General features: G+C 36.8%; 1 protein-coding gene across 1 annotated transcript; it reads right to left on the reverse strand.

The window, feature by feature from the left end:
* Nucleotides 1-2,083: 2,083 nt before the first annotated feature.
* LOC114106175 (aldo-keto reductase family 1 member C1-like) lies at nucleotides 2,084-13,569 on the reverse strand. Its single transcript, XM_071619884.1, has 9 exons — nucleotides 13,269-13,569; nucleotides 9,874-10,041; nucleotides 8,952-9,068; nucleotides 8,047-8,124; nucleotides 7,538-7,660; nucleotides 5,257-5,366; nucleotides 4,628-4,793; nucleotides 3,553-3,635; nucleotides 2,084-2,348 (listed from the first exon to the last, which is right to left on the reverse strand). The coding sequence occupies exons 1-9, from the start codon at nucleotides 13,350-13,352 to the stop codon at nucleotides 2,306-2,308; spliced, it is 972 nt and encodes a 323-aa protein (XP_071475985.1). The 5' UTR covers nucleotides 13,353-13,569; the 3' UTR covers nucleotides 2,084-2,305.
* Nucleotides 13,570-14,029: the final 460 nt, after the last annotated feature.

Below are 14,029 nucleotides of genomic sequence, written 5' to 3' on the forward strand. Positions count from 1 at the left end.
AGAGCCAGGAGTAGATGGAGAATTTCTAGATTCATGTGGACAATATCCAGAGTTCATTCATTCTCTGTTTCTGTTATGGAAATAAACATCTCTATGGGATTAAGCTAATTTGATATTTTTATGAGGTTTTTTTTTTTTGGCCTTATTGTAGCCAAACAAAAGCAACCACTGAAGATAAAAGTTTCTCCCTGTAAACCCTGCCCTCAGTGCATTTTGCCTACATGCAAGACCATTCAGAATCTCTGAAAACTGCTCAAACACCCTGGAGAGCACAAGTCCCTGTGGTTTCTAAGGACTAAGCATGATATGTGCAGAATGTGCTGCAATGTCGCAAAGGGCGTCAATTTTCTTCTCCACTCTTCCTGAGTCATGGTTGGTTCTCCATGCACTGCAAAAGACTGCTGGTGGTTATTTTAATTATTTTCAATTAAAAGTGAATAAAAAAGAAATAAAATTTCTTCTATTTTCTATGATACACTAAAATTATCTGGCAAACATTTTCTAAGGTACATAAAAATGACACCTAACAAAAGTAATGCCATTTTTATGTACCTTAGAATTTATTTTTTTCGTGTTACGTGCTAGGAATTCTGGTGTTTGCTGGACTAAGAGTATCAAGCTGCCTCACTGATCTGCTGAGGCCTGTCATCTAATTTCAGCAATTATCTAAGAGGGCAAACTGCCTGCCTGGCCAGGAGGATGAAGCAAGGTGTTCTAGAGATGATAAACACAGCCTTGTTACCAGGTATCTTCCAAATGTTGTGAGCAGATAAGATGCACACAGTGCACTTACCTTGCTTTAAGGAAGGAAATTGATAGCTCTGTTGACACCACCCACAGCACAAGACCACACTGTGCAAGGCAGCTTTGGCAATGGTGGGTAAAAACACCCTGAAATTGTCTACTTGGAATCCCATTTTTCTTCACTGCATGCTTTCATTGGTGCTTTAGACAACTGATTGTTTACAAATCTTATATTGTGTTAATTCACCACACTCCAATGGTTTCTTGAAGTTTCCATGGGAGAAACTGGAGCTTTTCTAGTCCAACATTTTCTGACATCACTCTATATTCTAAATTTCCAAGTGATTTACAGATTTCCTTTCTATAAATGCATTCTAATTGACATGAATATTTTCAGACATACTGTAATTAAGGTTGTTTCAGTTTTTTTCTTTTTAATACTAATCATGACTCCAGCTATAGCATTGGATAAAACATGCCAAAAGTTCCTTTTTGTCTGCAGAATAAAATTATGAAAAGAATATTTGGTAGAAGGAAGCCTGGCAGAGTAGAGGAAGGGAATAAAGAGGAAGAAGGGAAAGAAAAAGAAAGACATGGGGAGGTAACTGTGGAATGAAATCTACTTATTATGCTATTTTCATGTACAAACATACCACAATAAATCAATAAACCAAATCATTCTCATAGATTACATGTACGTATATCACATTCATTAAAATGACAATAATAGAAGAAAGATCAGGAATGTAGAGCAAGTAGATGAGAAGGAGGAGGACAAGGAAGCTATTCAGGAATGAGCTTGATCCATGTTATGAGCATGCATAAATTTGGCATTATGAATCCTGCTGTCATGTCTCATTATAATGCACCAAAAAGAATTTTTTTCTTCCAAACATATTTCCCAAGCAGAGAAGTACTCAACTCTGCCCTTTTTAAACCTCACACATCTGACCCTTTGTGCTCAGGAAAGGCCAAATATCCTCTCATCTCTTTGACAACCACCTGGAAGGAAAACCTCATTCCTCAGATTCCAGGAGCCTCTGGTCCTTGAGCTGCAGGAAGAGAGCCCTTGGCTTGCTGCTCGTCCTTGCCATGTGTGCTTCACCTTGTTGACTAAAAACCATAATCTATATGCAAAATATTTTCTTGTTACTCCATGGGCTAGAGAATCATTGACTAATAAACATTAATTGCTACTTCCCTAGAGCCTGAGAACCCCTATTCTCACCCAGAAATATATTAGCACAACCAACCTGTGCTTACAGTCTGGTAGCCACGTTAGTTTTTGTTCATGAGTCAAATTGAAACAAAACATAAATGTAATAGAGACAGTGGAAGGTAAGAGTCTTAAGGTAAACAACTTTATTTTTTTATTTCAAAAATTGCTGGAAAATTAGTGCTTTCTTTATTGGACTGGTGAACTTTGCTTTGGCAGAATATGAGTTGCTAAGAATTATGGATTAACAACAGAAGTGATGTGTCAATCAGGACCATCTGAGCTAACTCCTGCCTCACAATCAAAGTGAGGTTACTAGTCGACGTTATGACAAAAGTGTCCATGTTAATATTCATCAGCAAATGGATAATTCGGATCGTCCACCATACTAAAATGAGAAAGAAAAATATATAACATAAACTCGGTGACTCCATTTCTACAGGAGTAAAGAAGTGATACCTACTGAGCTCCATTATATTTCCTGAGTGGTTGTAGAATTTACCCTTTCTACTTTGATAAACATTGCCATATAGGAAATGGTATTTTAGTTATAACTAAATTGTTCAAATTCTATTCCCTTGCTGAGAATGGAACACAAAGAACTCACAGAGATAAGAATTGACTCATATTCATCTTCCTTAGCTCTATTGGTCAATCTAGCAAATCAAAAACTCCTTTCTTATTTCAAATTCTTAGTGAAAGCAGAAACCGTACCACATTTATTTACTTACTTTGTGGAGGATGACGCATACATTTCTGCCATGTTTAGAATAAGGACAAGTTCAGATATTGACCAATACAGAAAACATTTTAGGTGTACAGTATATAGCTACCCATCTCTCTTCCATATCACTAAATCATTAATTATTTTCTCACCACGCATCACACATGGCATGGTGCTAGATTCAGATGTGGAAAGAAGGTTGTTTATAAGATAGACCTGCAAATCCCAGGAGCTCACCATATATTATTAAGATCTCTATCCTTTAGTAACAATACAACACAAAACCTTTACTTCTGGAAATATTTAATAAGTATCAGGAATTGCCAATTTCTTACCACTGTCTCTCGACATTATGTTCCTACTTCATCATTTACTTATATCAATATTAACAAAAATATTAGTAATGATAATATTATACCTGCCAGTGTTTAAGCACATGTAATCATGGATTGTCTAATCCCCTTTCAAACATCATCTCATTTATTACTATTATGAAGTAAAATTCTGACAGAAGGGACATATATTACTTGTTTATCCTCACTTTTAATGTATGTTCAATGCCAGATTCTATTACCATAAAGCATCCAAAAAGAGTAAAGATTTCTGGTGATTATCAATTCTCTTCAACAGGGTATTTTTCTGCACACTCTTCCCTTCTTTTGATTCTCTCTTCTCAAAAACTACTTTATCCTCTGCATTGAGACACCTATAGTTTTTAATTCAAAACCAAATGTCCTCCCAACAGGCTCAAAGGAAGCCTTTGGACAAACAACTGCACTGTCTGGGTTCTGATCGAAACTGCACTAAAAAGGAGGGAAAGACTTGAAAATAAACAAACAAAGGCCACATGTCTATCAAAGTTACTTACAGATGAAAGGTAACATATCGAAAATTTCTGTTCAGGCCATCTAGGACTTTCATGTCTTCTTCGGTCAATGCAAAATCAAAAACCTATCACACAAGTAGAGAATTTTTAGCCTATGTAGACTGCATATTTCCAATCCTGGAAATTCAATGAAATCATATTGTTGCTGAAATATTTAAAATATGTGAGAAGTTTCCAAAAGTTATTAAACACATCAAGAAAAACATAGTTATGATGAATAAACATCTGGTGAAATTTAAAAAAAAAATCACTTCTGACATATATTGTGTGGAAACTACACGCAAATACAACTATGGACAAATACAAACCTCAAAAAGAAGGTATAGAAAAATAAACTAATGTTACTACAAGATTACAGTGTCATGCATTGAAAAGACCCAGAGAAATCTAGAGGCAACAATTTGAAATACATAAGATAATTTAATAATTTTCAAGGATACAGTCTGATTTCTATGTCCTATAAGTGGAGAGTGAAAACTCTGATAATGATTTTCTTCAACATTTTTAAGTCAGGAATTGTTAAAGTATTAATTATATCCTCTTCAAAATGCAAAGAATCTAGTTCCAATAATCACCTTGTCTAAATTTGAGTCATTTAAAATATAGAAACAGTTTTCATGAATTGCTAACAAACTTAAACATATGGGTACTTAAATCTTGGTAATTGCCTTAAGAAATGGTAAAAGAGTAAAATGTTGATTGTTTAACAATTGAGGAATTAGATAAATAGCATTCTCTGCATCCTTCTTTGAACTTTTCTGTACATTTGGAAAGTCTCAAAATGAAAATGGATGTTATTTAAATATCATCAAAATTGTCATTCCTGTATGAATAAACCTATCAGAATTTATACAAATATCTTCATGGATCAGTTTACTGCAGTATATTTAAAGACTAGCTAAACATTGGGAAACTCATATCACAATCATGGAGTATAATCTTTAATATTTATTAATATTTATTGACTGACCCCAATAACATCCTTACAAATTTCAAAGAAGCACACATGTGAAGGATACTGTGTAAGAAACCATATTCTCCCAGCCCTCCTCTCTACCTGAATGTTCTCTTTTATTTCATTTTCCTTCAAACTCTGGGCCAGAACCACAACCCCACGCTGCAGCTGGTAGCGGAGGGCAATCAGGGCTGGGGATCGCTTGTGCTTTTTTGCCAAGGCACCAAGAACGGGATCATCCAAGAGAACTGGAGAGCTCTGGTCAACCCTGGAAGGAAACACAGAGATGCTGAAGCCCTAAGGCCAAGTCATGTATTTCTCTTTAGGGGATGATGTGTTTACTGGGGATGGAACCCAAAGGCTTTCTACCACAGAGCCATAAGCCTAGTTCTTTTTTATTTTTATTTTGAGATAGCGTCTCACTGAGTTTCTGAGGCTAGCTTCAAGGTTGCAGTCTTCCTGCCTCAGCATTCCAAGTCCCTGGGATTACACCAAGCACCACTGCACCTACTTGCAAAACACACTCAGGTCTCTTTGGACCACTCTAAACAGGGATCCTCAAAAGCAGTCCCTGTACCAGCACCACCAGTGTCTTATGGGATCTTCCCAGAAATGTAAATTCTCCCCTCTCCCAATGTCAGTGAGAGTGACCTTTTGAAATCTGAGGCTTACGACTATAAATAGTTCATCAACAATGGCATTTGAGGTAAACTCCCTGATGTTCTCATTACCATCGTTTTTCTCGTTGAGTTCCCAGAGCACTATAAGCAATCAGAACAATGTCTTTGGATTTGCAGAAGTCCAGCAGTTTCCTCTGGTTGTGATAAACATGACATTCTACCTGCAGTGGACAAGATAGAAGGTATCTCATTCTACTCAATGCTAATGAAAACAAAATGCCAATAAAAAGAAGCTGAATTTTTTTAAAAAAATGAAAGTTGGATTTCAAATTGTGTCATCAATCAAGAATTTGTACAAAGACTCATGAGGACAGTTTTGGAAGACATTTGTGGGTATTTTATAAGTGGCATTTTGGTGAATTTGTTCATCAAAAGCAATAAAACCAGATTCTAGAACTCAGGGAGCTTAGAATAATTCCCCCTAACATAATCTGTAATAACAAGTTCCAATTTGAACCAGTCAGTGTGGGACAAAGTGACTCTGACTTGAACATCTCCCCTATACAGGGCAGTGACAATGGAGACTTGTAAATCTGATGAAACCCTACTGTCAGAGGTGAACCTGGGCATAACTCTAAAAACTTCCATGGTACACCCAACAAAACTGGAAAGCAAGATGTGCATGCCATCCCTCTCCTCTCTGTGAAGATTCGCTCTTCACAGAGAGGAGAGGGATAGCATGCACATCTTGGGAGTCTCACCTTTTTGCTTCCTAATCACCCCATGCCTGTTGCTCTGAGTAACATGTCTGGTGTTGTTCTAGTGTGATGCAAAACCCAGTAACTGTGGACCACTCTGTCTGCCTTGGCTCTTTGGCAGACCCTTGATCTATAAGAAGGGATTCAAGTCTACCTCCTAACTGACTGAAAATGGGAATGTATAGCAAGTTAGCTGACATAATAAGACAGTTTGGGGGAAAAAAAGCCCTGGAAAGTGTCATGTGGAAAAGCACTGGGCAAATATTCTGTGTTAAAAGAGCTTAACAAACATGACAGAAAGTAACATGTGAATCCAAGTCACATCTGGGAAAATGGGAAAAGCTATAAAAGCTATTTCAGAAAAGCAATGAGAAACTTGAACATAGACTGGGTTTAGATCATGTGAGAAACTTAGTATTGGATATAGTATTCAAAATAAGGTATATGAGAGATCATCTTGGTTCCTAGGAGATGTTCTCTGAGCTCTCTAAAAGTGAATATCCAGTCTACAATGCACTTTGAAGAGATTCAGCAAAATATTAAAGAGAAGTATGCAGATATACCCACATAAATCAACATTTCATAGTGATCCCAAAGTGAACAATCTTAGATACAGGGTGAAAAATATGGATGTCTGGTATTATGCTCTCAATTTTTTTGTATGTTTGAAAATTTTCCTGATTAAAAAACTTGGGTAACAATAATTCTAAAATATATTCAATTTTCATGATTTATATTAGAAATTTATACTGATCTTTCTCTAAATATACATTCATATACATATGTGTACATTCATATACATAGAGAGTATTTTATATATATATATATATATATATATATATATATATATATATATATATGTATTTATAAATTTTATGAGCTGTGTTCCAATCAGAGACCCATTACTTTATGACTGAAAGTCTTCAAAATTAAATTAGAGCACAGAACCACGCACAGGGTACCTATGATTACACAGTTGATTTGATATCTGAAAGCAGGGAAGAAAGAAATTTAGAGGGGCTCAGGCACAAGGCCAACTGTATAAGAAGCTAATAGTTCCTGAATGTGGATTTCATCTACCATCAGTAGCACCATACACAAGTACCTTCCTCTAGTCCATTAACAAGCTCTACTTTACTCTTCCTGTTAAGTGTTCCTGTGGGTCCAGAAAGCTGAAATGGGAGATAACAAGGGTACCCAATCTCCACACAAAACCTGACCACTGATCTTCTCTGATTTTCAGTCTTTTCTTGCTCACTGCCCATTTCTATGTACTGGCCTTCTTTCCTACACACAATTCCCACCACAGCACATTCACCCATCCAGGCTCTGATCATCCTTCATTGCTCAAGAAGTTCACCTTGCCCCTGAAGTCAGATAAACAACCAACCTCCTCCTTGGTCACCTGTACATCACCTGATGTCTCCATAAACTGAACACTAAGATCTTTCCCTCATTTTCACCAGCAGAGATACAATTGAGAATCCTCCACACACTCCAAGACAGTGGCACTGATTTTACACTCTTCTGTTCCACAAAGCAAATGAACTGGGGGACAGAACCAATGAACCCCTGGCACCAGTTCAGAAACAAGGAAGTGAATAAGAGATGGTGAAGAGGCTCAGGGCTCTCACCTGGTTGCAGACAGGCTTATACTTGAGGCCTGGTTTATTCAGGATCATCTCCAGCTGCCTGCGGTTAAAGTTGGACACCCCGATGGACTTGGCCAATCCTGCGTCCTTGCACTTCTCCATGACCTTGGGAGGAAGGGGTTGGGAAGAGGCATTTGTACAATGGACTATGTCAATATAAAGGCAAGATAGAACTGTTAAGAGGAGCACTGTCAAGAAATGACAACAAAGCTTACAAATTGGTTATTAACAATAGAAAAATGGTAAATATAATAGGGCAAGGTATTGAGAGCCAGAGAAAGAATTCCTGTGTCCTTGGGAAATCAGACACCACTGCACGTGGAGGCAGGAGCTGGTGTCCTCAGTCCTTCTCTGATGGAATGCGTTCCTCCCCACCACCCTAACATTAAACCTCTTTTAAACATGATTTCTAGACCCACAATTTCAGGAGAAAGCATGACGTGATTGTCACCCTGTGGGCCTCCTGTGAGGTCACTCCTTCAGGCACTCACCTCCCATGTGGCACAGAGATCCACTGAATCACATATAATTTTTCCATTTTCATCTAGTGGATAAAGCTCTTCCCCTGGCTGCAATAGAAGTGATCATCACAACAATCTTGCAGAATTCATGCTTATGGATTAAAATGTATATCTAAGAGATGGGACACTAAACCTCCATGAAATAAAGGGAGTATTGTTCTATATTCATCTATTTAGAAAGTGTTTACATGTGAACGAGTAAGAAGTACATTTAGATGCTCATTTTTGTATATTCTCTTATACCAAATTATCTCTACGTTTACATATATATTTATACACACATACATATATACTCATATATAATTAAATAAGGTAATCTCAGGTCTCAGGATTGGGTCTTCTAGTTGGCTTATGTTATTTTTCCTGTCCCTATATATTCCCCTAGGGAAGTGTCTCTCTTTCACTGTGTAAGTCACTGGTTGCATGGGCTTGATCTCCAGCAATGATGGATTTCAGTGATGATACAGGCTAAAGAGTGGTCTCTTTCTACCTGGACACATGTGGATCTAAGGTTGTGTATATGTAGCAAAGATGGTTATGGAAGTTTCAATTCAAGTTTGAATTGATGCAAGAAGATGAAGAATCCCTATCATATACTAATGACCATGAAACTTGAACTACCTCAAAGTTATATGTACCACCAGGGGAAAGGCTAGGACAAAAACGAAGCAAACCTCTAGCAATGCAGACATAATGAATTATTAAACAGAGACGTTTCTGAGGATTCCTTCTAATCATAAACCTAGCCATAGTCAGAACTTCTATAATTTGTATAAATTGTTTATATTAATTTATCACAGAAGTTCAATTCAAACATCAATGATAATGATGGTCATGGCTGAAATTAAATAGGTTTGATGATGCAAATTGCCTACCTTCAGTGCTACTGGGAAATGAATAAGGTAGAGGTCAACATAATCAAGATGAAGTTTTTTCAGTGATCTTTCCAAACAAGATTGGACAAGTTCTGGTCGAAGAAAAGTGGACCAAAGCTACAGATGTTAAAGAAAGGAAATTATACAGGATTAAAATATCATGAGTATTTGAAACATTTGTTTAATTTCATATTGAGACATTTATTTGTCTATTCATTGGAAACTGTTGATCACAGGGAAGATAATCTCTTCAGGTCTTGGATTTCTACTGATGTGACCTATTCATGTAAACTGGATTATATTTTTGGTATTATTAGTCAATCAATTGAACTATGGAAGGAACTATAGAAGACATATAATTTTTATCAAACAATAACATCATTTGATAAAAATTGGGCTCATAGAGATTACAAAGCTATAGCTAGACTATCTCATCTATTCAACACATAAGAATTAGCATTTTTTATTTAAAGATCTGAAGGCAAACACATTTTTAACATTTTAATAAACAAGACAATTTAGCTAACAATTTACTACAAATTGTTCTTTGATAATAATGAATGTAAAGTTGATATTCAGCATAACAGGAAAATTTAAAAAGTCAATCAGAAGATAATGAATCCATAATCTGGTCATAATTCTATCTGATTCCACTACCAATACAAAATCATACCATTGATTGGAGAATCAGAAAAGTTAAGAACTTTAAAGTCATAAATTTATAGATTGTGAGTAGTAATTCATAATCTTTCTGGTTTTGATACTGTATTTTTATGCAAATACCCATTGTACAAATAATCACTTTATACAACTGATAACCCAACATAATTTTCACATCTTTATATCACATTAAAATAATTTTTACACTAGTTAATACAAGAATATGGCATGCTATAAGCCTCTTACACTGTATACACAATACCTTTGAAGTACAAAATATGTCTTCTCTCTTCACAGTGCCATCTTCAATCTTGCTTCTAATGGCCAGTCCTACCTCCTCTTCTACTTCGTATGCATAAGCACAATCAATATGGCGGAAACCAGCTTCTATAGCTATTTTGGTGGCCTCTATTGTCTTACTATTAGGAACCTAGAGTAACAACCAAAAGTATTTGAGAGTCATATTATGACAGGTTAACTCATAGTGAGCAAAGAGGACAGGTTGCTAGACTGGAAGGAATTTTATATCCCAATGTTTTCTTCAGACTACCTAATTATGTGATAAGGTGCTAGTACCTTGAACTTTGAATGCCCATTTTTCCTTACATAATACTTAAGGAAATAGCCAAAGTACAAAATTGAATATCTTGGGCCAAAACAGTGACCTGCTGAAACTCAACTTTTGCCCATGTCTTGTGTTAGTTCTGTATTTGGGGTAATGTCCCTGAATCACTTTGGGTATTTACTAGTTAATACAAGAATCTGGCATCCCACAAGCCCCTTCAGATACAGAAATCCTAGTACCCTCACATCAGAGGACCCTAGGAGTGACTCAAGTTCCTTAAGTTTCTGGGAGAATTCACAGAACCCAGCATACAGGTATAGACATGTTATCATTTATTTGATAAATCACTAAGGAAAATTAATACAGGGAAAGAATGCATGAGATTGATTATAGAAAAAATATTATGTAAGGTTCTATGAATCATCTCTAAATAAAGATACACAAATTATATTAAATTCCTAATAATGTGAATTTTGAACCACTTGGAAAATATTTCCTACAAGAAAATATGTTGAGTTCATTTTCTAAGATTTTCATATACTTGTTGACTGTTTGTTCCTCCTGTTTGAGAAGTGTCTGCTTAATTCCTTTCCCCACTAATTTATTGGGTTTTACTTACTTTCTTTTCTTGGCATTAAGTTTTTTGATTTATTTTTATATTCTTGAAATTAATGTCTTATCTACACTGTGGGTGGTAAAGATTATCTCTAATTCTGTAGAATCAAGAGATGTTTTTTCTGGTTAAATTGACACTCTATGCTAGGACACAACACAATTCCACTCTCTCAAAGAAATATAGATGTGTGTATGTGTGTGTGTGTGTGTGTGTGTATACATATATATGGTTCATACATATACATATATATGGTCCTAAAGAAAAGGGTAAAAAACTATTTGCCTGAATATCTGTTTCTGTTCCCAAAATCCTAGCCAAATTATGAAATAATGAGAGCAAGCTTGGACTTCTTCTCCCAGATATTTATTATCTCTAAGAACCTTGACTTTTTCTTCTGCACATTGGAAATGAGGGCAAGGTAATGTTACCTGTGAAAACATGCTTTTTTTCTTGTATGCCAGGACAGTTGCTCCTTGGCATGTTGGTGATATAAGCAAATTAAGGAAGTGAATGTTGATGATGTCATTGCTTCTGCAGCCTAACATTCTTGGTTCTACAGAACTGGAGATAACCTTTGTCATCCACAGTGTAGAAAAGGTGTTAATTTCCAGAATATATAAAGAAATCAAAAACCTTACACCAAGAAAAGAAAGTAAGTAAAACCCAACAAATTAATGAGCAAAGGAATTAAACAGACACCTCTCAATACCACAGAGAATATCCACATCATGTACATTTAAAAGACTGGGATTCTAATTAGAATAAGACATACTCCATGTTTTTATTAATATCTCAAAATCCACTCTAGTTTCATGTATAATTAAGAAGAACAAATAAAAAACTTGGGTTAAAAGCCCTCTGTTTGTGGTAACTAGGATAGAACTGAGGGTACTGTGGAGAAGATAAGTGTCACTCATCCAAACAGGGTTCACAGAACAAAATGTAATGAGGAGGAGGAAGCCCTGCTTAGCAAAGCAGTATGAAGGCAGGTGCTGTGGTTCAGCCGGTCACTGCTGGACCCTCCCCATAAAGACTCCTCAATAAGCACTAGTGCCTTGTACGCAGTCTGCAGGTATTTTCTCTGGTCTTATGGCAATCTATGCCACTGCCCTGGAACATCAGGACTATAAACATGACTGCAGAATATATAAATAAACACCACTGTTTAGATTACTTAAGGACAGCAGGAATCCTTGTGTGTTATAAAAAAGTGAAGAATCAAAGTTTCCAGAGGTAACCAGGGACCAGGTTGATAATAGGCTCTTGAACAAACAGCAATATGCTGTGTCACCTCTGGTCCACATTTGTATGTCTGTATGACAGAACTAGACACTGGCCAGAAAAAAAAAATATATGTTCTAAGGATATAGACTCACAGAGAAGAAATTATACTCATCTTGTAAGGGGTTATTCACATAAGCATTAGCCCTTGAAGCTCACTCTCTGTGGAAGATAAAATAGAGTGAAATGGAAAATATTGCATCATCTACAAAATTTGGATGATGTTTTGAAAGTTCATTTGTTCAAGAGTAAAAGGCAAATCAAACATGTTGTTTTCTATCTGACAATTTTCAGAAGCTTTCTTTTTCCATGAAATCAAACTGATTGCAATACTCAGCCCTACCATTTACTGCTAATACTAGCCATTATTTCTCAGGTGTAAGGGCATGTGAACTACAGCGGAAGTCCTAGTGGTCTCCTTCATGCCACTTTACCCTACAATGTAACCAGTTCCTTTCACGTGTCTTACAGTTGGTCTCTGGATTTTTCCTTAAGTCATGCAGAAGAAAAAATGCTATATTCAAAGTTCAGAAACTAATCTCATATCACACAATTAAGTGTCCAGAGTACAAAATTAGTTCCAATCTAGTGAACTTGGCTCGCTCTACTTTAGATTATAATTTGTCAATACAACACACATGAACAATGACCCCAAAATGACAAATACACTTCCTAAGTTCCTGTTCGACTTCTCAGGATGTTATATTATACATTCAGCTGAATTTCCCCCATGTGAGAGCACATTAAAACTCTACTCAGCCAAGGTCCAACATTTTCTGTGAGATACTGAAACCTTCCTCATAGTGAAAAGGAAGTATTTCCCATCATTTATTCTTATGCTTCTCAAGTACTTTTAGCAACACAAAAAGTTCCCAAAGTATACAAATGAAGAGAGAAATTAATCCCAGTGCAAGCCAGTTGCTGACATTCATCATTTTACCAAGTTGGTAAATAGACTAAAATGTGGTGGAGCAGTACCCAGAATACTCAATAGGTGACCGCACCATCAGACAATGATGCAGAGCAATGTCTGACCATTTTGTCTCCTGTCCATGATGTAGCTCTAGCCTGGAGAAACAGTAGCACATGAGCCCCCACAGTCACACAGGAAGCAAGTAACTTAACCACTCAGATTGGATTCCATTCATCATATGTCTAGTTTGTTTGAACCCTCAACCCAACCCCCTACTGTTACCTCTTGAGGTTTATAGGTGCCAAAGCCCAGTCCAGGAATGAAGTGACCATCACTGAGCTGCACAAACTGATGTTTGGAATTCATTGCTGTCACTCCTCAGCCTAAGCAGGTTCTGCTTCTCCTTCTGCCTTTACAAGTTAGTAGATAAAATTCACAGTCCCAGCTGCTTGTCTAATGATTAACCAAAACTGTTGCTGTGGGTCACTCAGCTATCTCAGTCCCAGAGGGTGTGGGGCAAGTGGAGTCAAAACACAAACACCAGGAGCTGGTGAGAGCAGGCAGGTGGCAGACTTCAGCAAGCTCATTTAATGCGGAAGTGGTTACAGTTGATGGAGGGCACAGTTCTCCAATCATTAATAAGCAAACAGGTTATATAACATCTAGAAGCCAATCATCTTAATGTAACCCCACTATGAGGAAGTTCTAAATATTGTTACGCAGCGGAAGGCAGACGGGAAGGATCATTGTCCTGATGAAAAGGAGCCTTATGAGTTGGGGGAATCATGCCCTGAGGCCCTTGTCTTTCAGTTCTGTGGCAATGCTGACCTCAGTCACTGAGAATGTGGTTTCTCAGAAGGCTTGTAGCTGCTGGCTGCAAACCCAGAATTACTCCCACACAAATGTACTTGCTGTCTCATATTTAGCCAAACTTATTCAGGCAGAGTGAGGTTAAAGTAACATTCTACATGTGAGAGGAGGACTGGAACCAGTTCACATTTTTCATACAGGAATAAAATTTCAAGCAGATTACTACATAGTCA

Source organism: Marmota flaviventris, chromosome 12, assembly GCF_047511675.1.
Source record: "Marmota flaviventris isolate mMarFla1 chromosome 12, mMarFla1.hap1, whole genome shotgun sequence".
In the NCBI taxonomy this organism is placed as follows: Eukaryota; Metazoa; Chordata; class Mammalia; order Rodentia; family Sciuridae; genus Marmota; species Marmota flaviventris.